This window comes from Leucopleurus acutus (assembly GCF_964270905.1).
Source record: "Leucopleurus acutus genome assembly, chromosome: 11".
NCBI classification, from domain to species: domain Eukaryota; kingdom Metazoa; phylum Chordata; class Mammalia; order Artiodactyla; family Delphinidae; genus Leucopleurus; species Leucopleurus acutus.
In genome coordinates this window covers 44,974,828-44,995,677 of record NC_139152.1, presented here as the reverse complement: position 1 = coordinate 44,995,677, position 20,850 = coordinate 44,974,828, and the positions used below count along the sequence as shown (strand labels likewise).

Here is a 20,850-nt window from a genome sequence, read left to right as displayed (position 1 = left end):
CCTTCCTTGTGCACACGTACTGAAGGCTCAGGAAACGGTTCTTCAGGCAGGACCAGAAGAACCTAAGGGGTTGGGTCCAGGACAGGGGGGCAGGGGTGTTGTGGTTGGTTCTGTCCTTTGCTTGTTCACACAGCTCCTTCTGCGGACCACCACGCAGAAGAGGTGCGTGGCAGCTTGAGACCAACCCCCTCACCTTCCAGTCCTCTCCTGGCCTTGCCCTGTGGGCTGTCCGCTAGAATGGGATGGAGAAATCCAGGGGATATATGCCATGCCCGCCTTAGTGTCCCCCCCACGCCTCTACCGTTAACAGGCAGATCCAGGAGGGGTGAGAGCTGACCTCAGCAATCCTCTCCCAGAGGGAGGGACCTGACTCTGACGTGCCATGATTGGGTGGAATGGTGCTGGGAAGGGCTTCCTCCACGTCTCGGCTCACTACTCAGGAGCCCTAGACAATGGAGAAGGGACTAAGAGAGAGAGGGACAGGAACACCCACTCTAGAACGCTGGGGGATTCCCAGGATGTGAGGCTGGGGACTTTCTGAAAGTTTATTCTGCCCCCACCCGATTCCAGAGAGCCAGCAGCGCCCTCTGCTGACTCAGGGAAGGGATGGAATGGAGCTGGAGCGAGAGGAAGGGAGTGGGCTCTGGGTGGAGAATGCAGGCCTCTTGAAGACCATCTTGTCACCTCGACTCAGCTCTGCCGCCCGGCCGGGCGCTCAGAGAGTAACTTCGGGCCGCTCATCCCTCCTTTGGCTCTCACACGTCTCCTCCGTTTCCCTGAGCCAGAGAGAACCAGGCGGCGCCGGATCCCGCTCTCCTACCCCGAGGTGGCCCCCTTCTGGCGGCGCCAGAAGGGCGCCAGGCACCCCGAGGTCCTGCCCTGGGCGTCCTCTCTTTGCGGGGGTGGGCGCTGTCTTACTGGCAGGGGCCACGTGGCCTCGACCGGGCTGGGGGCTCGGCCTTCCCCACGCGGGCCGGGTGACTCAGGCCGCAGCTGTTCCCGCGTCACATGAGGGAGGCTGGGGCCACTCGGCGGGGGAGGGGGCTGTGGCTGGAGTCGGGGCGGGGCCGCGCGCCGGGCGGGGCCAGAGCCGGGGGGCGCAGCTAGAGAGCCCCTGAGCCGCGGCAGGAGAGCAGCGCACAGCGTCGGGGAGCCCAGGTGAGGACGCGGGGCTCGCGCCGGCTTCCGCGTGGGGTGGGGAGGGGCTCGCCCCGGGCCTCCGAAGATCCGCCGCGCTCCTCGCCGCTCCCGAGGCCCTTGCAACTTTGCAAAGTTCCGGAGGCCCGGGCGGAGTGGGGGTGGGGGGGCGCCGGCCGCACTTCTGTTTGGCGGTGGTCAGAGCCCAGGGGAAAGGGCCTGGGGGTCGGGCTGGGGCTGAGGACTGTTTCTCGTGACTAGTTGGGTGGGGAGGGGGTGTTTAACGCCTGGGGGCTGGAGGGTCGAGGGTGGGCGTCCGGCCCTGGCCCCCGCCGGCGCCCTGGGTTGGGTCCCGGGCCGCGGAGGCGGCGGGGCGGGGTCCGGGCTGGGCGGCGGGCGCCCCCACCCCTCTCCTGCGGGGAGAAGAGGGGGCTGGGAGACGTGGATCTGACCGCGGGTTTCCGGGTGGGAGGGGCCTGGAATGGGGGCCCCGCAGGGAAGGTCTCGAGGCCCGGCAGGGAGCTCGGAAGCCGAGATCCCCCTTCGACAGGTTCTGATCCCCCTGCTGTCCCCTCTGCCCCAGGCCAGGCAGCCATGGCGGTGGAAGGAGGAATGAAATGTGTCAAGTTCTTGCTCTACGTTCTTCTGTTGGCCTTTTGCGTGAGTGGGGAGCGGGGACGGTGAGGGCGCGCTGGCAGGGTGCGGGGAGACCTGGCTCCGGAGTGGTGAGGGCTGAGGGGCCAGGAATGAAGGCAGCTGGGGACCAGATGTGGAAGGAAAGCCCGGGAACGAGCGAGGCCAGCGCGGCCGTCCTCTTCTCCAGCTTTCAGGAACCTCTGAGGCTGGTTTGGACCGACAATGGCGGGCCACCCTCCCCGTAATCCCTCCGGGCCCTTCCTGTCTGGTGACCCAGTCTCTTGTGATATGGGGCAGTGGGGCAACCAGCCAACCGCCTGATGCTATCGCCACCCTCCTCTCTCCCCCTCCACTCCCTCATTTCTTGCCATTCCCTCATCACCCCTGCCGGCTGCTTGGGGTGGGTGAGGGCTCTGCCCACCTCCGTTGCTCCCGTCCTGGGCTCCTGGCTGGAGACGCTACCGTTTGTCCAGGAAGGGGCGGGCTACTTTTACCCCCTTTTCCTCCTCCCTGGCCTAGTTGGCTTGAGGAACCCTAGTCACAGCTGATGAGGATGTGGTGGGCATTGGAGGACAGTGAGAGGGCAGTTCTGGGCGCCCTAGAGGCCCATAGGAAGAGGCTCAGAGGAAGCACTGCTCTTTGTTAGCGTTAAGCACTGCCCTGGGGTCAAGGCTCTCTGAGAACGTCTCTGTTTGCTTTTGGTGAGGAGCTTCTTGAAAGAAGGTGTGGTTCCTCCTGGTTGCCTTCTCCCAGAGAGCCTTGAACAATTTCCCAGCCCTCACTGTGGGGCAAGGATGCGTCCTCCTTCTCCCCCATAGTCAGAAGTTTCCTGGGGCTGTGAGAATCGGCCTCTATGGCGCAGGGTTCCGCCTGTGTCCTGGGTGCACCACCGTGAAGGGCTGATGGGTTGTGGGTCTTCTGAATCCTGACCTGCCCTCCTCCCAGGCCTTTGCAGTGGGGCTGATCGCTGTGGGCATAGGGGCCCAGCTTGTCCTGAATCAGACCATCACCCCGGGGACCACCCCTGGCTCCCTGTTGCCCGTGGTCATCATCGCAGTGGGTGCCTTCCTCTTCCTGGTGGCCTTTGTGGGCTGCTGCGGAGCCTGCAAGGAGAACTACTGTCTCATGATCACGGTGAGTGGGTACGGTCCAGCCTGGGTGCCTGGGACTGCGGAAGGGCATTTCTCTGGAGGGGGCTTGTCGGGGTGGGTGGGTGAGGGAAACCTTGGTGAACGTTCCCGAGACCGGCAGGCCCCTCTCACCCAGACTCCAAACGTGACTCCCGTCCTTTGCACCTGCAGTTTGCCATCTTCCTGTCCCTTATCATGCTGGTGGAGGTGGCTGCAGCCATTGCTGGCTATGTGTTTAGAGACAAGGTAAGCAGGGAGTAAGGGGAGGGCCTTGCCTCAGAGGCCTGGAGACTCTGGGACCCAGGTGCCCTGAATTCTGGCCTCAACAGTGCTCCTCCCTACTCCCAGGTGATATCAGAATTTAATAAGGATTTCCGGCAGCAGATGCAGAATTATCCCGAAAACAACCACACAGCATCGATCCTGGACAGTATGCAGGAAGACGTGAGTGGGGTTGCTGGGAGCAGGGGTAATGGGGGAAGGAGATTCTCATCTCCATGTTGAAGATGGAGGTTCACCTAACAGCCTTTTCCCCCATATCTTTCCGCAGTTTATGTGCTGCGGGGCGGCTAACTACACAGACTGGGAGAAGATCCTGATGGTGGCCAAGCGAGTCCCTGACTCCTGCTGTGTCAATGTCACTCGGGGCTGTGGGATTAATTTCAACGTGAAGGATATCCATACTGAGGTAGGGAGGGGGCTGAGATAGTAGGGGACTTGGGGAAGCTGGGAAATGTTTCAGGAGGAAAGAAGGACCCGGGGTGGAGGTGGAGAGGGTTGGGGCTCTGGGAAGTTGGGCGTCAGGGGTGGGGAGGGAATTTGGGAATACTAGGGGTGGGGTTAAAGGTACAGAGGGTGGGGGAGAGACAGATGGTCCAAGGAAGGTGGGTGGGAAGTTTCTGATGGTGTCTTGTGTGCCTGCCACCCTTCAGGGCTGTGTGGAGAAGATCGGGGGCTGGCTGAGGGGCAAACTGCTGGTGGTGGCTGCAGCAGCCCTGGGCATTGCCTTTGTGGAGGTGAGAGACGCCCTTGAGCATCTGGGATCTAGGGGCAGTGGGAGGGTGCTGAGCAGGAGGTGCTGGCCTGGGGAGGGGAGGCCTGGTGGTGCTTGGGGTCTCTTGGGTGGGCCCTGGGTACCTTGCTTCCCTGACTCCTCTTCACCCCCATCTCTGTCTTTGCTTCTAGGTCCTGGGTATCGTCTTTGCCTGCTGCCTTGTGAAGAGCATCCGAAGTGGCTATGAGGTGATGTAGGGGGTCTAGTCTCTTCAGCCCCCTCATCCAGGGGAGTGGGTAGTATACTCCAGGTTTTTCAATTAAACGGATTATTTTTTCAGACCGAAAAGAGAGAGAGTCTGTTTGTCTTAAAGAGTGATACTTTATCCCTTCCCCCTCCTCATCCATGTTCCTGTCCTCTGGGACCCCGTTCTGTTTGCACCTCTGGAAAGGCAGGCCTACTTTGGGGGGTGTGGAGGAAAGGAGGATTGTGCTGAAGGCGTTCGTTGGGCTGGCAGTGGAAGTGGGGATCCTGAGGCGGCTGAGGCCCACTGCCCTCCCTGTCTCCTAGTCTTGTGCTGCCAGGCTCAGTGCTGAAGTGTTCGTGAAGCCATTTCCCACGTCAAAGGGATTCTCTACCAAGGTCCTACCTGGGAGAGACCAGCCCACATCCACTGTCGACATCTTCTCCCTGGCCTTCTGCCCACCTCTGAGGGCCCAGCAACTCCTTGCCACACTGACCCTCAAGGGGGCCTGGCTCCTTTCAGTATGGTGACAAGTTTTTTATACCTGTGTGGCCAGTGTCTATCCTTCTTGACTTATGTTAGATAAGAGAAGAATTTAAGAGGGTATTGGCTTTTTTCCCATGGAAACCACCCAGCTTGGCCTTGACCCCTCTTCATCACCTCCCCATGCCCCCCTTCCCACTCCAAACACTGAATTTCAACCTTACTCCAGGAAGAAAGGAAACATCCAACAGTGCCCTCTAGTGGCCACCCCTCCAGGTGCAGCTTCAAAGGTGCCTTACAGATGCAAGACAATCCCCTTGCGCCCCCGAGTGGGTGCTGGTTGTTTTGCAGGTACTAAATGGGCCAGAGACCCTGGAGGATGTCAGCCTAGGTTAGTTAGGAGTTACATAGGGTCTTCCACTGGGCACCTTCATTTTTGCCCACCTACAGTGTTTTTTGTTTTGTTTTGAACAACACACATTTTAATTAATTAATTAATTTTTGGCTGTGTTGGGTCTTCGTTGCTGTGCGTGGGCTTTCTCTATTTGCGGCGAGCGGGCGCTATTCTTCATTGCGGTGTGCGGGTTTCTCATCGTCATGGCTTCTAGTGTTGCAGAGCACAGGCTCTAGGTGCCCGGGCTTCAGTAGTTGTGGCACGCGGGCTCAGTACTTGTGGCGCACGGGCTTAGTAGCTCCGCAGCATGTGGGATCTTCCCGGACCAGGGCTCGAACCCGTGTCCCCTGCACTGGCAGGCGGATTCTTAACCACTGCGCCACCAGGGAAGCCCCAATACACATTTATTGAGTGCCTGTTTTGTACCAAGCACCAGGCAGTGCCAGGGTGGGGGACAGAAATAAATCAAAGTCCTTGCCTTGAACGACAACCTCTTGCTGGAGGGCTGAGTTCAGTAGACCGCCTGAGCAGGCTTGGGAAGAACCCAGGTGAGCACAGCATCCACCAGGCTGGCTGGCAGGTAGGAGGCTGGCAGCCAGAGCAGCTTGGCGTCCCAGCCTGGGCTGTAGCGGGTTCTGGGGTGACGGGCAGTCAGGGCATGCTCCAGGCACTTGCTCACCTTGGTCAGGTCCGGGTCACAGATCAAGTTCATGATGCGCTGCTGCACTCTCAGATCTGCGGCTCAGCGGACGGTTGTCATCAGTGTCCCTGTCCTGTTCCAGCCTACCTCAGGCCCTATCTCCTGGGGCCTGGGGCTTGCTGCCCAGTAGAGGTGAGAGGGGTCCTCAGTCCCCTCCCCAGTTTGGGGAGTGGGCAGGTTGCACATGGCCTGGGTGTTCTATGGCATCCCGTTCACCCTCACCCCTTCCCTGACTGCTCTACCCACCTCCTCCCAGCAGGCTGGTGCAGGCCTGGCCTTTGTGGCACTCTCATTTCCCTTCATATGCCCCTGCGTGGGCCCATCACTCACATTTGGTGAGGAAGGTCTCCCCATAGAGGGCCTGTGTGGCTGGAGGCAGCCGTGCCCAGCAGGCCTGCAGGCTGTCCTCCAGACTTTCCAGGTTTGTCACAGGGGTTCGGAAGAAGCCAGGCTCCACGATAGAGACTCGTACCCCGAAAGGAGCCACGTCCCGCCTGGAGTGGGGGCAGAGGGAGGTTTCTGGGTTCTTGTCTTTATAGGGAGAGGACTTTAGGGACATGGGTAGGGAGGCTAAGATAGGAAAGCATCACAGGGTCAGTGGTCATGACAGGAAGGGATATCCCCGCTGCCCTGGGATGAGGGGCAAGTGGGGCAGAGGGAAGGAGGTATTTTTGAGGTTTGTTTTCCTTTGTATTCTCTTCTAGCATCTAGAGCAGGGACTTGCAAACTTCTTAAAGGGCCAGACAGTAAATATTTTCCATGTTGCAGATCTAAAAGTAATGATATTATGTAGCTACTTATATACCATTTACACTGTCGCCATTTAAAAATGTAAAAGCCATTATTAGCTTGTAGGCCAGTGGCGGGATCTGGCCTGAGAACCACAATCTGCCAACTCCTGAACTGGAAGAACCACAGTCCCCAGATCCCAAAACACAGGGTTGAGCCCCAACTGCTGGATATGGAGGGTGTAGACTGGTGTTTGCTGGGGGAAGGCGGGAGTACTCGGCACAGACTGCAGAAGTTCAAGTATAAGGTACGTGTTCTGTGATGCTGATTGGAAAATTAAAAGACTGAGGCATAGGGACAAAAGTAGATATTGATGTCGTTTGCTGAGTGATGGTGACAGAGGAAGACTTCCTTCAGGAGGTGGGCCCAGCTTGGGGGAATCAAACTCTGCTCCTGTGTCATCCTTAAGTCTCCCTTGTGCTCTCGTGGGACTTTGAACATTATTGTCTAAAGATGAGGGGCAGGAGAATGTAATGACCAGGGTCTGTAGGCAAGCAGACCTGGGCATACGTGGCAGTGCTCCCACTAACTATCATGTGGTCTTGGGGAACTTATGTTACCTAAGGGTGTTAACACCTACCCTTACAGGAGTTTTGGGAGAATTGAATGAGAAAGTGTTCAGTAGAGGTACTAGCTCATGGTAAGTAATAGTTGTTATTAGTAATAATAACATTAATAAGAATGAGAGCGGGCTTTTGGGGGCATTTTCTACGTGCCAGGCTCTGTTGGGGCCTCACATGTACCTCATTTTACTCACCCATGAGGCGGGCCTTCTCATCCTGATTTAACAGAGGAGGGACAAACTGGGGAAAAGAGAAGTAACTGACTAAGGTCACCAAGCTCGCATGAGAGAAGGCTGGGATTTGAACCCACAGACTCGAGCCCTAAACTGTCTCTAAGTTTCCACCACGCCCTGCTTTCATCAGCTCTGCAGGGCAGACGCTAACCTGCTTGTTGAGTGGGCTCCCCCCGGACTGGGAGCAGGGCCCTGCACCCCTCACCTCAGGCTGTCAGAGAACGCCTCCAGGCCAAACTTGGAGACACAGTAGCCCCCGCCATTGGCTGCCAGGCGGCCCAGCACACTGGTGATGTTGATCACCCGGCCCTGGGCCTGCCGCAGCAGGGGCAGCAGGGCGAGGGTGACCCCGATGGGACCCAGTGTGTTCACATTCAGCACCCGCTGGAAATCCTCCCGTGTCTGCCAAGGTGTGGGCCCGATGATGCCAGCCGTGCCGGCATTATTCACCAGACCAAAAAGCCCTGTGGGGAGGTGAGACAGGCACAGGGTAGGTGAGGCGTTCCAATGGGCCCTCTCCTTTCCGGGAGGATCTGAGCCCTGCTCCTCCCCCGCAGTCCCTCTAGCTTCCCACAGCCCCTGCGAGTGCACACCTTACGCCCCGTTCCCGGTGGCCCCTTGCCATACTCACCTGCTTCCCCGACGTGTGTTTCCACCCACTTGGCTGCCTGCCGGACGCTCTGGGGATCTGTGACATCCAGCAGGGTGGTGTGGAGTCGGGAGGAGGCCACCCGCTCGAGGTCCTCTGCCCCTGAGGGGGTCAGGCAGCTGGCCAGGACTCGGAAGCCTCTCTGGTCCAGCCTCAGTGCCAGAAGCCGCCCAAAGCCCGAGTCACAGCCGGTGACAAAGACGAAAGCATCGCTGGCGGGCAGGCTCTGCCGGTCCCTGAGCAACCACAGTGCTGCCCAGAGCGAGACTCCAAGAAGCAGAGGCAGCCACATGGCCGGACCCCAAGTGACCTGCAGGTGGCAGCCGAAGCTGGGCAGGGAGACTTGTCTAGTTTACTCTGGCCCACCAGCCCTCGCCCCTCATATCTTCCCCCTAACTGGAAGTCTCTGGTTTGAGCAGTCTGAGACTCGCAAACTACAGTTCATCTAAGTAAAGCGAAGATCTGGGCAGACCCTGTATCTGTGGGTAACTTAACTAAAACCAGATGAGCTGGGTCCTGTGTGCAGACCCGCCACACAGGAGCAGAGGGATCTTGTTATCACCTCTTACCTCCTGCTAAACCAGCTGGGCCTTATTTTTGGAGACACATACGGAGCCCCTGCATTTTAGTCCTGCTGGCTCCAAGCTTACTGTGTGAGGCCGAGCACCTCACTGTGTCTCGGAACCTGTTTTCTCATCTACCAAGTGGGACTAACACCCAGCACACCCACCTGGGAACCGTGGGGGATCAAAGGGGATAAAGTGTGAGGAGGCGCATGAAAAGCTTTAGGCTTTGAGTTATCAATACATGAACATCTTGCCAGTCTTCTCATAGCCCCCGAGCTCCCAGTACCCTGCTTACCTTCTCAGGGGAAAGCTAGCAGGCACTACAACACCTGAAGTTTCTTCTTTTGCTTTGCTTGAGAAACTTTGCTCCAGGGCTTCCCAGGCTCCCACTAGCTACCACTGAGGCCAAAGTCCGAGGCAGGTGGACTGGGTGCCAGAAGTATTAAGTGCATGTGGGGCGGGGTGGGGGAGGAGGAGCCAGGGAGGCTGAGGCCTGTGGGTTGAAGCCAGGGCTTGCTACAGGCCAGAAGCGCCCAGTGCCCTGCTTGGCTCTCTTTTCCAGTGGGGCTCCCTGACCACCTCTGTCACAGATTCTTTTCTTTTTCTTTTTTTTCCTAAATTTTTGAATTCCACAAGGCTTAGTCTTTTTTTTTTTTTTTGCGGTACGCGGGCCTCTCACTGTTGTGGCCTCTCCCGTTGTGGAGCACAGGCTCCAGACGCGCAGGCTCAGCGGCCATGGCCCAGGGGCCCAGCCGCTCCGCGGCATGTGGGATCTTCCCGGACCAAGGCACGAACCCGTGTCCTGCAGGTGGACTCTCAACCACTGCGCCACCAGGGAAGCCCCGTTTTTTTTTTTTTTGTTTTTTGTTCTTTTTTTTAATTTATATTTTGGCTGCGTCGGGTCTTCATTGCTGTGTGCAGGCTTTCTCTAGTTGCGGCGAGCGGGGGCTACTCTTTGTTGCGGTGCGCGGGCTTCTCATTGCAGTGGTTTCTCTTGTTGCAGAGCACGGGCTCTCGGTGCCCGGGCTTCAGTAGTTGCAGCTCGCGGGCTCTAGAGCGCAGGCTCAGTAGTTATCGCCCACGGGCTTAGTAGCTCCGCGGCATGTGGGATCTTCCTGGACCAGGGCTCGAACCCGTGTCCCCTGCATTGGCAGGCGGATTCTTAACCGCTGCGCCACAAGGGAAGTCCTGTCACAGATTCTTAAGAGGAGGGATCTATCAAGGATGGCAGCTGCCCCTCTCTGTTGGTGACCTTGGACCTGTCACTCCTCCCCCTTCCCTGCCCTGAAGTGCTCCCATGCCCAAGAATTAATCTCCCAACTGGTCCAGACTCATGACACTGCTTAGCACCAGGCTGGGAGAGGCCGTGAGCACGTGGAGAGGCAGAGAGCCAGAGCTGGACCAGGGCTGCTCCCTGTCTTGTTTCTCCTCTGCGGGAAATGGAAGTCCTGGGTTAGGAAGCTTGGGACAGGGCCCCCTGCCCTTCTCTGGGGAGGGGTGGGAAACTCCCACCCTCTGCTTACCCAACAGTCCCTGCATCAGGTACCAGGCCCAAGGAGGAGAAGAGAGTTGAGCTTGTAAGAGGAAGCTAGTTCCAGCCTCTACCCAAAAGGTACCATTGCTCAGAGGAAGAGTCTTCGAACCTTCCATTCCTACCCCCCACACTGAGCTAGTAGCTCCTTGAGACACACACAGAGAAATGGAGGCTTGTGTTTTATTCATGGCCTGTCACCCTCCTTCCTGCCCGCCTGGGGGAGGTAGGAGGAGTGGGGGAGGGGAGGGCAGTGGGGCTAGGAGGGGGCCGACTGCAGCTGCCCTTTGTAGACGTACTCCAGCGCGGTGGCGATGGTGCGCATGTCCAGCTCGATGCTCCGAGCCCAGTTCTCCACATCCCCGATTTCCTGGAAGGTGGTGGTGGGGTGCGGAGCCCGGGAGTCAGGGTGGGTGGGGTGTGGCTCTAGGGGATGGATGGGGGTACTTTCATTCCATCCCCTACAAAGGGCTTCGCGTGGACCCACCAGCTGCTTTTACTTCTCTAGCTTCTGTGACACTGGGGCCATAGATTTCTGGGGTTTCTGGGACGATCCCCACTTCCTCCTCAACCCCAGGCCTGAGGTGACCGCACTGGAGGCAGCCAGTGGGGGCGCAGGATGTGGCTGGAGACGTAGGGAGCGTGGCCTACCTTGAGCGCCTGGTTGAAGTTCTCCACCATCCCGATCCACTGGCCTGTCTGCTTGGCAAACTGGGCAGCCTGGACCTGTAGGGTCTTCACCTCGTGGTCCAGCTTTCTCTGGTTCATGTAGGCCTGGGCCACGCTAGAGGTTGCAGGAGGAAGGAGGTCAACTCGCCCAGCTGGTGGGGAGTGGTCTCCAGAACTGATACCCCACTGCCAGAGTGGGAGGCCGGTCAGGAGTCAGGCTGGAGAAAACCGTGTGATTTTGGCCATTCCTGGATGTGAGGCAAATGACTACGATGTACATGCAAATGAGCTCGGTCCCTTCCTTCCATTCCCAGGATTCCCAGGAGAGCCTAGCCGGGAGCTGACCAGAAACATACCATTTCCTACCCCCAGAGGAGTTCTTGAAGCTGGGTGAGAAAAGGGAGGGTTAACCTGGTGGGGCTGAGGGGTATCACTGAGGAAGAAGCTGGGAGGGAAAAGGGGGCGTGGGGAAGCTTGGGAAATCCAGCGGCAGGGACACATCTGGCAATGATTGGAAGGCCAGAGATCCGTGCGAGAAGTTGGGAAGGGAAATTGGGCTCCTCCCTGAATCTAGGGTGGGATGGGAGAGCAACCCCTTCCCCAGGAACTCAGGGTCAAGGGAAGATATCCCAAGGGCTGCTTCTTGGCTCTCTCTCCCAGTCCTCCTCTCGCCCACACAGATGAACGAACACACACACACACTCTCTCTCTCTCTTCCTTCTGCTCTAGGCAACTGGTTTTCTATTCTCCTCGATCATGGTTGCCTGCAGTTACATTGCTGCCCCAAGGCTGGTATCCCCGCCCCCCGCTCACCCCCCCCCCAACCCCGCAATAACTGCAATAACTGTTCCCCCTTGCTGGCTGATGAATCTTTCATTCCCCACCCCAAAGCTCTGGGTCAGCTGAGAGACTCCACATCCGCTGCCCCCCCCACTGGAATCTGTGGGGACTGGAGGGGACAAGGGGATGGGGCGGGGGGGGGGTGTCTAGAGAGTGGGAAGGACACCTGACAGGGGCTGAGATAGACTGAGCCTTTGTTTTCCTTTCTGGGGAATGAGAGGAGCCGTGGGCAGCAACACAAAACCCTTTCTAATCTGGCTTTGGCTTAGCTGCCCTCTAAGCTGAAAGTGGGGTGGCCCCTAGCAAAGGAAGAGAAGCAGGAGAAGCCTGGGCCAACCACAGAGCAGAGCCCAGGAGGCGCCAATGTGGGAGGGAGGGAAGCCACAGACCCTGTCTCTTCTCTCTGGGGGACAGCTGGGTCACAGTACGGAGTGTTGGAGGAGCTGAAACAGTCATAGCAGGGTGCTCCCAATGCTTCAAGATTCCCCTGGGAGTTCCTGAAATCCTTATTTTCCCTGTTGACCTCTTGCTTTCTCTCATTCACACTGCGTGGAGGGAGAGGCCTGGAGGGAAGGGAGATCAGAGGCCCCAACCACAGCCTTCTTTCCCTCTAATCTTCCCGAGATGAGCAATGAAGGTGACAGTTCCTGCCTGGCTCACTTGGGTGACTCAGTCTCTGACTTCACAGCCAAGCTATTCGACTTGCCCTGGGGTGGAAGGCATCATACTGCCTCCTTTCTCCCAACAGATGGCCTGGCTATCAGATCATCATCTCTCCACTTTTCTGGGTCACTCAGGGTCAAGAGACAATGTTCTTTGCTCCTTCCCAAGTCACTGGTCATTACTGGCATCCTCACTTAGGACCAAAGCAAGGGGTGGTCTCTGGAGACCCAGAAGGAAGGGAAGTGACAGCCTGGCTCTAAGGTGGCTCCTGGCATAGGTTCTGCCCTCACCCTCACCAGCTGTGCCATCTCTTTCCTGCCAGCTGCTCTCCAGGTCTGCCAGAGGGTGGGAGGTGGAGAAGGAGGGGCTGGGAAGCTGTGGTGAAGGACGGTGCTCTCCCTCCTGCTGGAAGTGACAGCTGCACTTGGACGGGTGAAGAGAGGTGGCCAGACGGCATCACGTTGTGAGCACCAGGGAAGTTATTGTTGGGAAGGGGAAATCTGGCTGCTTTTCCAACCACCGCAGCTGTTCCTCTCTGCCCTTGTTAGGCGTCAGAGCTGGCTCAAGCCTCTCTCCATAAAAGTTAAGCTGGGTGGGAGGAGGATAGGGGAATGAGCAGAACATCTCATCTCCTCAAGAGCAGTCTGAGGGCTAGACCTTGCCAGTGCCTAAACTTGGGGGGGGGCGGGGTTGGTGTTGATGGGAAGAGGTTCATACCCCACATTGAGGTGATCCACCAAAGCTTCTGTCAGGCAGGTCGCTGCAGTGATAGCCTCTCGCCTCCTCTTCTCTGGGTGGAGGGGGAAAAGGGATTAGAATGGAGGCTTGGTTTTTTGAGGGGTGGTGCTTAAGGTTCCCCCACCCATTCATTACTATTCTGCTAGTTGTGGGAACATTTCAACTAATCTCAGAGTGCCAGAGCTGAAAGGACCTTGCAAAACATAAAGCAAGCCCTTTCATTTTAGCGGTGAGGAAACTGGTACCCTGAGAAGGGAAGCAATTCGCCCGGGGACGCTAACGAGTCTGTGGCAGCGCCCCGGACTCCAGCCTCTCAGGCACGCTTTTCCCCATGTCTTGGCTTTAGGATTGGTAACTCCGGGATTCCCAGCCCGGATTCAGGAAACAAGGGCCCCACCCCCATTTCGGTGGTTTCAGGCCTCCAAGAATCCCAGCTCTGCTGGGTCCCCAACACCCTCTTCCTTTCAGGAGCGTTCCTTCCCACTTCCCAGGATGAGCGGCTCCCTGGACCAATCGGCACAGCGTTCCGTGACAGAGGGCGGGGCTAGGATGCCGCGGAGACAGCGTGGGGGGCGTTGCCGTGGGGGACTGGAGCGCTGCTACAGACCAGGGCCCGTTGGCAAGAGAACGGAGCTCCCCCAAAAGCTCCTCTAATTCCCTCTCCCACATGCCCGTGCCCACTGGCCTGCGCCTTTCCTTGGATTTGGGCCGTTACTCAAGGTCCAGGCTCCGGGCTGAGGCTAGGCCGCGGCGGGAGAGAAAACGGCGGACTGGATATTTGGCTCACCCTGCAGCTCCTTGCGTTCATTCTGCTTGGCCTGGTGTTCTTTCAGCAGGCGGGACAGCATGGTCGCGGCGGGCTGGGGGCAGGGCGCGCCCGGCCCCCTCCGGCTCCCGGAACTGGAACGAGCTGCTCGGCTCCCGCTGGGCCCGGGGTCACGTGACTGCAGTGTCACGTGAGGCCCGGAACCGCCCTCCTTTTGAGACTTGGGGTGGTAGGTAATGAGGATCTTGGCTGGGAAGGGAGGGGATAGTAGGGCCAGGTGAGCTCTTGTCTTTATTGGGAGCTCACTTTTGGTGAGTGTGGGAATGTGGGTTTCGTACCCACATTGCAGAACCAGTTTTTAATCTCCTCTGGATCTCAGGCTCCCAGGAGGGTGGTTGTTGCCAGGCTGTCCATCACGGTTCGGTTGTTGCGGGAGCAGAGGCTCCCAGGACTCATTGAAATTCTTTGCCTTCTCTGGCCGTTCCCTCCTGGCAGCTCTGGTCGGTTTTCAGTTGATCCTCAGCTCCTCCCTCTAGGGGGGGAATGCTTTCCTCTCGCTTCCAGCTCGCTCTCTTTTCACCACCCCACCAAAGTCCCTCAGCTCTGGCTGCTCATTGTCCAGAAGAAACATTTTAGGCCCTTCCAGCGGCCTCCTAGGGAGCTTTGCTAATTTGGCTGGCTATGTGTGGTGAATGTGCAATTCCATCTCTGTCCTTTTGTGGTCAGGGAATGCAAACCCATTTATTTCAGTCTTACCAGTAGAATAAGCTGCTGCCAAAGTAAAAGGTAAATTATATAATACCTCTCTGAACTAAAGAGAAATGCTTCTGGGATTAACCCCAACAAGAAAAAATTATAAACATCAGCAACATATTCTTGCTATTACAACATTCTCTCTTGGTGTACTGTGCACTGACATGCCGGGTGACTTTGGGCAAGTTGCTTATCCACTCCGGGTGTTGGTTTTCTCCTTAGGAAAATTAGAAGATCGGATTAAATCAGTGGTTCTCAGCCCTGGCTATACATTAGAATCATCTGGGGAAGTTTTAAAAAATATGCCTTGGTTGAAGACCAATTAACTAGATCTCTGAGGGTGGAGGCCTGGTATAATTATTTTTTAAAAAGTTGTTCAGGTGATTCTGTTTTTTTGTTTTTTGTTTTTTTTGGTATGCGGGCCTCTCACTGTTGTGGCCTCTCCCGTTGCGGAGCACAGGCTCCGGACGCACAGGCTCAGCGGCCATGGCTCACGGGCCCAGCTGCTCCGCGGCATGTGGGATCTTACCGGACCGGGGCACGAACCTGCGTCCCCTGCATCGGCAGGCGGACTCTCAACCGCTGCGCCACCAGGGAAGCCCAGGTGATTCTTTTTTAAAAAAGAAAAAATTAATTTTTGGGGCTGTGTTGGGTCTTCGTTGCTGCTCGCCGCGGGCTTTCTCTAGTTGCTATGAGCGGGGGCTACTGTTCGTTCTGGTGTGCAGGCTTCTCCTTTTGTTGGCTTCTCTTGTTGTGGAGCACAGGCTCTAGGTGCGCGGGCTTCAGTAGTTGTGGCTCGCGGACTCTAGAGCACAGGCTCAGTAGTTGTGGCGCGCGGACCTAGTTGCTCCGTGGCATGTGGGATCTTCCTGGACCAGGGCTCGAACCTGTGTCCCCCCCCCTGCATTAGCAGGCAGATTCTTAACCACTGCGCCACCAGGGAAGCCCTGTTCAGGTGATTCTAATGTGCATCCAAGGTTGAGAATCACTGCACTAAACCATATCTAAGGCTATTTCCAACTTTGGCATTCTCTCACTTTGTGATTCAGTTACATAGTTGGAAATTGACTTTATTATATCTACTTGCAGGGGGAGGAGAAATGGATGCTGATTTATTTATTTATTTATTTATCTCTGGTTGCGTTGGCTCTGAGTTGCTGCGCGCGGGCTTTCTCTAGTTGCGGTGCGCGGGGGCTACTTTTCGTTGCGTTACGTGGGCTTCTCATCGCGGTGGCTTCTCTTGTTGAGGAGCACGGGATCTAGGCATGCTGGCTTTAGTAGTTGTGGCTCGTGGGCTAAGAGCGCAGGCTCAGTAGTTGTGGCACACGGGCTTAGTTGCTCCACGGCATGTGGGATCTTCCCGGACCAGGGCTCGAACCCGTGTCCCCTGCATTGGCAGGCTTCTTAACCACTGCTCCACCAGGGAAGTCCCGTTGATTGATTTAGAATAGAACATTCTTGAATTTTCTGAGTCAGAGTTGAAGATTACTGATTAGTTCACTCAACTCTTTGCAGACTAGCATCTTAAATCCCGGGATGTGTACAAGTGTCAAAGGATTAGTGAGTTGAAATGGTTAAGTGGCAGCATAAAGCAGAACATTAAGTGCCAAAATAAAAACTGAATAAAAAGTGTTGGATACTGTGTGTATGTGTTTTTGCTTATATGTGTACTTCTTTAACAACATATCCTGAGTGCTTACCATGTGTGAATCACTTTACGTGTATTATTTCATTTAATTCCTAGAACAATCATGTGAAGTATAATAACTGTCATCCCCAGTTTGCAGAGGAAGAATCTGCAGTACAGAGCAGTGCAGTAATAGAGTTCATAAGTGGTCTAGCTAGGATACAGATCTGGGCTATCTGAGGCCAGAGCTTGAGTGTAACCACTGTACTATACTATAGAAACCATGGGAGAGAACCCAGGAGGGGGAGGCCCAGAAGCACTTTTGGGGACGGCCCCATGTCTCTTGTCATTATATCTCTCTATGCTTGTGGGGCATCAGTTGGAGGGAATCCTGGTAGTGGGGGGAGTGTTTGGGAAGAGGCTCCGCTCCAGAGAGGAGCTGATCAATAGAAGCGGGAAGAGTGAGAGCATTGCAGGGCAGCCTGGCCCAGTCCTCCCCCACTCTGGCTTTCGCTTCCAACCGCAGTGAGCCAGCAAAACAGAGGCAGACTGGAAGATGCCTGGTGCCTCACTCGCAAAGCTGGGAAAGAAAGGCAGGGGTTGGCCGGCGTGCCAGAGAATGGTGACAAGCGGATCGTGAAACAGAGGGCAGGGGCTAACGAGGGAGGGTTGGTGTTGGAGGTTTCAGTGGTGAGTCTGTACTGTTAAGATCAGGATGACTCATGGAGAGTGCCAGGCTCATCCTGTATTACCCTCACCCCATTGGTACAACTGCCTGACATTTTCACAACGGTATAGAGGCTGCCAGGACTCTGCGGACATCAGCCCCACCCTCCTCTCCCACACACTGGCTGTTCCTTTGCCCTAGAGCTGGGCAGAGGACATGGGTGCCTGTATCTGGGGACTCCAGTTGATCTCTCCAGGGTCATCCTCCACCTACTCTTTTTCTGGGCCCTTGTTGCTCACTGTCTAACCTCAGCTCCACCTGCCTTTGGTAGAGGTGGACACTGGCTGCATGAATATCTGGAGAATGACTCTTGAAATTTGAAATCTCTTTCTGCCCACCTCTGCTTACAATTTCCCACTCAGATTATTTTTCTCTTAGAATAAATGAATGCAACTCTATACTCTTTTCGTCCACTCATTTCCCTGTTCTTTTGAGGTGTCTTTCAGATAGCTTTAATTAGCAAGCTCCAAGCTGACTAGCCGGGCCAAGCCTTAGGGCCAGATGCTGCTGAGCTGTTAGGAGTTGGGTGAGGACTGAGGGAGGACATGGTGTGAGTGCAGAAGGCTTCTCATACTAGGAAATCTGGCTGGGCTTCAAGAGGGGGCCGTTGGTGGTGTGGCCAAGTTCCAAATGTTGGCCTGAAGCCAGTGCTCAAAGAAAAGGGGCCCTCAAGACAGTCTAAATGGCTCACTGTGGGAAGTGACCTCACAGTCCTTCTCCCCAAGACGCAAGGGGTTTCCCTGGGATCCTCAAAGACCAGAGCGGTCAAGTCGTTTCCCCACTGACTGTCCTCAATCACGTTTATATTCTTTCTCTCCCAGTCACTCCCATAGTTCGAACTTTGGTTCCAGCCAGAATTCAGAGGCTAGCAGGAGGATTCCAGTGCTGGAGAGGTGGGTGGGGTGAGAAAGTCCTCATGTATGTTGGGGAGGAAGAGGCTGACCCTGGGACATATGCTCCAAGGCTCTGCTGCCAGATGAGGTATAGGGAGAAGTTAACCCTGCAGTGTGTGTCCTGGACGTGTCTGCTCCTAAGCTAGAGACAGCAGCTGGGAAATGTGTGATCTGGGGGAGGTGAAAAACAGGGATCCCTGTCAGAGGGGAAGAGGGCTGTTAGAGGGGGAGGGGCTGCCAGACAAGGGCCAAAGTCTTTGCTGGGTCTGGAATCCATCAATGTTTAAAATGTTTTGAAATTATTTTGAAATAGTTGTAGACTCAGAGGAAGCTGCAAAAAAAATAGTGCGTGAAATCCTGTGTACCCCTTCACCCAGCTTCCCCCAGAGGCGGCATCTTATATAACTGTAGCACAATATCAAAACCCGGACGCTGACATAGGTACAATACTGTTAACTAGCCTACAAGCCTTATTCAAATTTCCCCAGTTTTTTTTTTTTTTAACATGCATTCATTTGTGTGTGTGCATAGTTCTATGCAATCTTATCCCACGGGTAGGTTTGATAACCACCACCAAAATCAAGATACAGAGCTCTTCATCCCCAGGAAGGAACTCCCTATGCTATCCTTTTATATTCACACCTCCACCTCCCCCATCCCTGTACCCCGGCAATCACCAATCTGTTTTTCATCTCCACAGTTTTGTTATATTAGTGGAAACACATAGTATCAGCATTGGTGTTTGTTTTTTTTCTTTTGCCGTGCCGCAGGGCTTGTGGGATCTTAGCTTCCCGACCAGGGATCAAACCCGCGCCCACCGCAGTAAAAACGCGCGGGGCTCTAACCACTGGACCACCAGGGAATTCCCAGCATTGGTTTTAGTTTAATGAATTCCTGAACTTTGAACTCAAATACAAAAGTTCTCTGGCAGGTTGTTTATTCGAATATTAAGCTTGTTCCATTCTCTGGATTCCTCCGGCTTCTTCATTCCCCCTTAACCTGAAATACTGCTCCCCACTCCAACAATCTGGTTTCATTTCTCCTTTAGGGAAAATCTACACATCTACATTTACTAGGCTGGTCTGGGGCCGGTCTGGGAAAGGGAACCGCCCTCCCTTTCTTGGCTATTTATAGCCAGGCTAATTTTGGGTGGCCTGTCTCTCTCTCTTCTTTCCTGCTCCTTCCTCCTGTGGCGGGTGAGGTGACTTCTCAAATATTTGGGCAGAGGAGGTCAGAAGCAGATTCTTGGCGTCTGATTTCAGCCTCGGATTTAGCAGGAGCCAGTGGAATAGAGATGCAGGGAGGCAAGGATTGCAGGTGCAGAGAGAGAGGCAGCTGGGGCTCTGAAGGCATTTTGACCCCGGTCGGATGTTTGGGCTGAGAGTCAGGAGTCTGGGTTCTATCCTGATTTTACTCCTCTGCATTCTCCTAGCAGCTCTTCTCCATTGTCTGGGCTCTGAGATAGAAAAGGAATGGAGAGCGCATACCTGGGGGATGATAAAAGTAGGATCTAGGGGCCAGCCTGCTGAATTACCCGGACAGCACCTGTTTAGAGGTGTGCTGGTCCCCTGGAGGGGATGGCCACAAGTGTAGTGTTGCAAAAATGGAGGCCCAAACTTTCAAATGTGTAGAAACTTACACAGGGCAAGGACTGTCCCACTGGGCAGCAGAGTGAGAGCCTATTTAAAAGAATTAAAAAAAAATTTAAGTATAATCCTGGAAAAAGAAGTAAGAGAGACAAAGGGAACATGGGAAAAGGAATTAGGGAGAACACATATTGGAGCTTTGAAGACAGGGAGGGAGAACAGAGAGTCTTAAGGATATGATAGTGTTTGGGGGGCAAAGGAAATACTAGAGACATTGAGAAATAGTCTAGAAAGATTCCAAGTGACAGAGACAAGAAGGGGGATAAAAACAGAGCTGGGGATGAGACAAAACCAGAGGGTGAGAGAGAGAAGGGAGAAAAATGGAAAGATGGGTATACCCAAGACCAACACCCAGTAAGAAAGAGACCCAGGAACGGGATGTGGCAGCAAGTGAGGTTCCAGTTGTGTCAAATTATTTCCTATCTCTCTTCTTGGCCCCATTTCTGGATTAGAGTTATAAATAGCACAGTTGGAAAATGTCCTCCCCCCCTTTGCCTTTGTCTCAGCCTGGGGGGAAGGGAGAGGCAGAGGGGCAAGTCCCTGTGCACATCCCTGGGAAGCCCCACCCCGATCCTGCCTGGGCCAGCGCAGGACCCTGTCCCCTCCAATCCCTTCCCCTTTGGAGGGTAGGAAATGTACGGTTCTGGGAAGGATCTGGAAGCCAGAGACATCTTTCCCATCCCTCTCCCTCTTGGGGCCAATCTCTCACATTTTTGGCCTTCTTTGACAGTCCATGCTTTCCCCCCAGCTTAATTTCCTCTTCCTATATCACCCTCAGTCTTTTCCTTGTTTTCTCCCTTCATTCTGTCCTTGTTGATCAAACTCTTACCCTTGTTTCTCAATCTCTTTTCTCTTTCAGTTTTCTTTCTACCTGCCTCCTTTGTTCCCCTCCCCAGGCCTGCTGAGTTTTTTTTTCTTCTCGCCTCTCTTTTCCTCTGCTTCTCTGAACGCTGACGATGTATGTGTCTAGCAGAGCCGTCGCCAAGGCCGGACTCTGAGAGGTGGGATGGGATGGGGTGGGAAATGGTTTGATTCAAACAGCAGGAGAGGTGCTCTGTGTGTCCATGAGGAGAAGGTAGCATTAAGGGACCACTCCGGACTCATCTGCATCTTTCTCTCTGCATTTCTCTCTTCCCAGACTGCCCTTGAGCCTCATCCACTTCCCATCTCTTACCCGTCCCGCCCCCCGCCGCTCCTCTTTTTCGGCGCCTTTCTATCCGTATTTCTCACTCCCTCCCCGTTCCCAGACGCCGCCTCCACCGCTCGCGGGCTAGGGCAGGAGTCGGGGGAAAGGGAGAGCGCTGGCGGGGGCGGCGCCCGAGGTGGGGTGGGGCTGGGAGGGTTCCCACCCGGAGCCACCCTCCTGGGCATCCCTCTGCGACTCCGGCGGCCTCCACCTGCAGCGAGGCCGAGGGGCGGGGCGAGGGCGGGGCCGGGGCGGCACCCGTGGGAGCGGAGGCGGGAGCCGGAGTGGACCAG

At 55.6% G+C, this 20,850-nt stretch overlaps 3 protein-coding genes across 5 annotated transcripts; 1 reads left to right on the top strand and 2 right to left on the bottom strand.

Moving 5' to 3' along the window:
* The first annotated feature begins 1,090 nt into the window (after positions 1–1,090).
* Positions 1,091–4,239, top strand: CD63 (CD63 molecule). The gene is made up of 8 exons (XM_082850965.1): positions 1,091–1,158; positions 1,721–1,797; positions 2,719–2,907; positions 3,075–3,149; positions 3,252–3,347; positions 3,454–3,591; positions 3,836–3,919; positions 4,089–4,239. Exons 2-8 carry the CDS (start codon positions 1,732–1,734, stop codon positions 4,152–4,154), a joined length of 714 nt encoding a protein of 237 aa, XP_082707091.1. The 5' UTR covers positions 1,091–1,158; positions 1,721–1,731; the 3' UTR covers positions 4,155–4,239.
* A 1,176-nt stretch (positions 4,240–5,415) lies between these two features.
* Positions 5,416–9,679, bottom strand: RDH5 (retinol dehydrogenase 5). 2 transcript variants are annotated; one of them, XM_082849240.1, is made up of 5 exons: positions 8,814–9,679; positions 7,935–8,281; positions 7,509–7,767; positions 6,049–6,212; positions 5,416–5,753 (listed from the first exon to the last, which is right to left on the bottom strand). In XM_082849240.1, exons 2-5 carry the CDS (start codon positions 8,242–8,244, stop codon positions 5,530–5,532), a joined length of 957 nt encoding a protein of 318 aa, XP_082705366.1. In that variant the 5' UTR covers positions 8,245–8,281; positions 8,814–9,679; the 3' UTR covers positions 5,416–5,529. The 2 variants fall into 2 exon arrangements, with proteins under 2 accessions (XP_082705366.1, XP_082705367.1); XM_082849241.1 differs by having other exon boundaries at positions 7,935–8,262.
* A 546-nt stretch (positions 9,680–10,225) lies between these two features.
* BLOC1S1 (biogenesis of lysosomal organelles complex 1 subunit 1) lies at positions 10,226–13,898 on the bottom strand. 2 transcript variants are annotated; one of them, XM_082850256.1, is made up of 4 exons: positions 13,747–13,898; positions 12,939–13,011; positions 10,701–10,833; positions 10,226–10,475 (listed from the first exon to the last, which is right to left on the bottom strand). In XM_082850256.1, exons 1-4 carry the CDS (start codon positions 13,805–13,807, stop codon positions 10,233–10,235), a joined length of 510 nt encoding a protein of 169 aa, XP_082706382.1. In that variant the 5' UTR covers positions 13,808–13,898; the 3' UTR covers positions 10,226–10,232. The 2 variants fall into 2 exon arrangements, with proteins under 2 accessions (XP_082706382.1, XP_082706383.1); XM_082850257.1 differs by having other exon boundaries at positions 10,226–10,419.
* Between the last annotated feature and the right edge of the window lie 6,952 nt (positions 13,899–20,850).

Excerpts from the sequence above, each read along its gene's own strand:
- RDH5 (XM_082849240.1), bottom strand. The coding sequence starts at position 8,244 with ATGTGGCTGCCTCTGCTTCTTGGAGTCTCGCTCTGGGCAGCACTGTGG. Across the intron at positions 7,768-7,934 it reads AACACACGTCGGGGAAGCAG|GGCTTTTTGGTCTGGTGAAT; the intron begins GTGAGTATGGCA and ends ACCTCCCCACAG. Across the intron at positions 5,754-6,048 it reads GGAGACCTTCCTCACCAAAT|ATCTGAGAGTGCAGCAGCGC; the intron begins GTGAGTGATGGG and ends GCTGAGCCGCAG.
- CD63 (XM_082850965.1), top strand. The coding sequence starts at position 1,732 with ATGGCGGTGGAAGGAGGAATGAAATGTGTCAAGTTCTTGCTCTACGTT. Across the intron at positions 2,908-3,074 it reads ACTACTGTCTCATGATCACG|TTTGCCATCTTCCTGTCCCT; the intron begins GTGAGTGGGTAC and ends TTGCACCTGCAG. Across the intron at positions 3,920-4,088 it reads TGGGCATTGCCTTTGTGGAG|GTCCTGGGTATCGTCTTTGC; the intron begins GTGAGAGACGCC and ends CTTTGCTTCTAG.
- BLOC1S1 (XM_082850256.1), bottom strand. The coding sequence starts at position 13,807 with ATGCTGTCCCGCCTGCTGAAAGAACACCAGGCCAAGCAGAATGAACGC. Across the intron at positions 13,012-13,746 it reads TGAACGCAAGGAGCTGCAGG|AGAAGAGGAGGCGAGAGGCT; the intron begins GTGAGCCAAATA and ends CCCTCCACCCAG. Across the intron at positions 10,476-10,700 it reads ACTTCAACCAGGCGCTCAAG|AGCCACACCCCACCCACCCT; the intron begins GTAGGCCACGCT and ends TCCATCCCCTAG.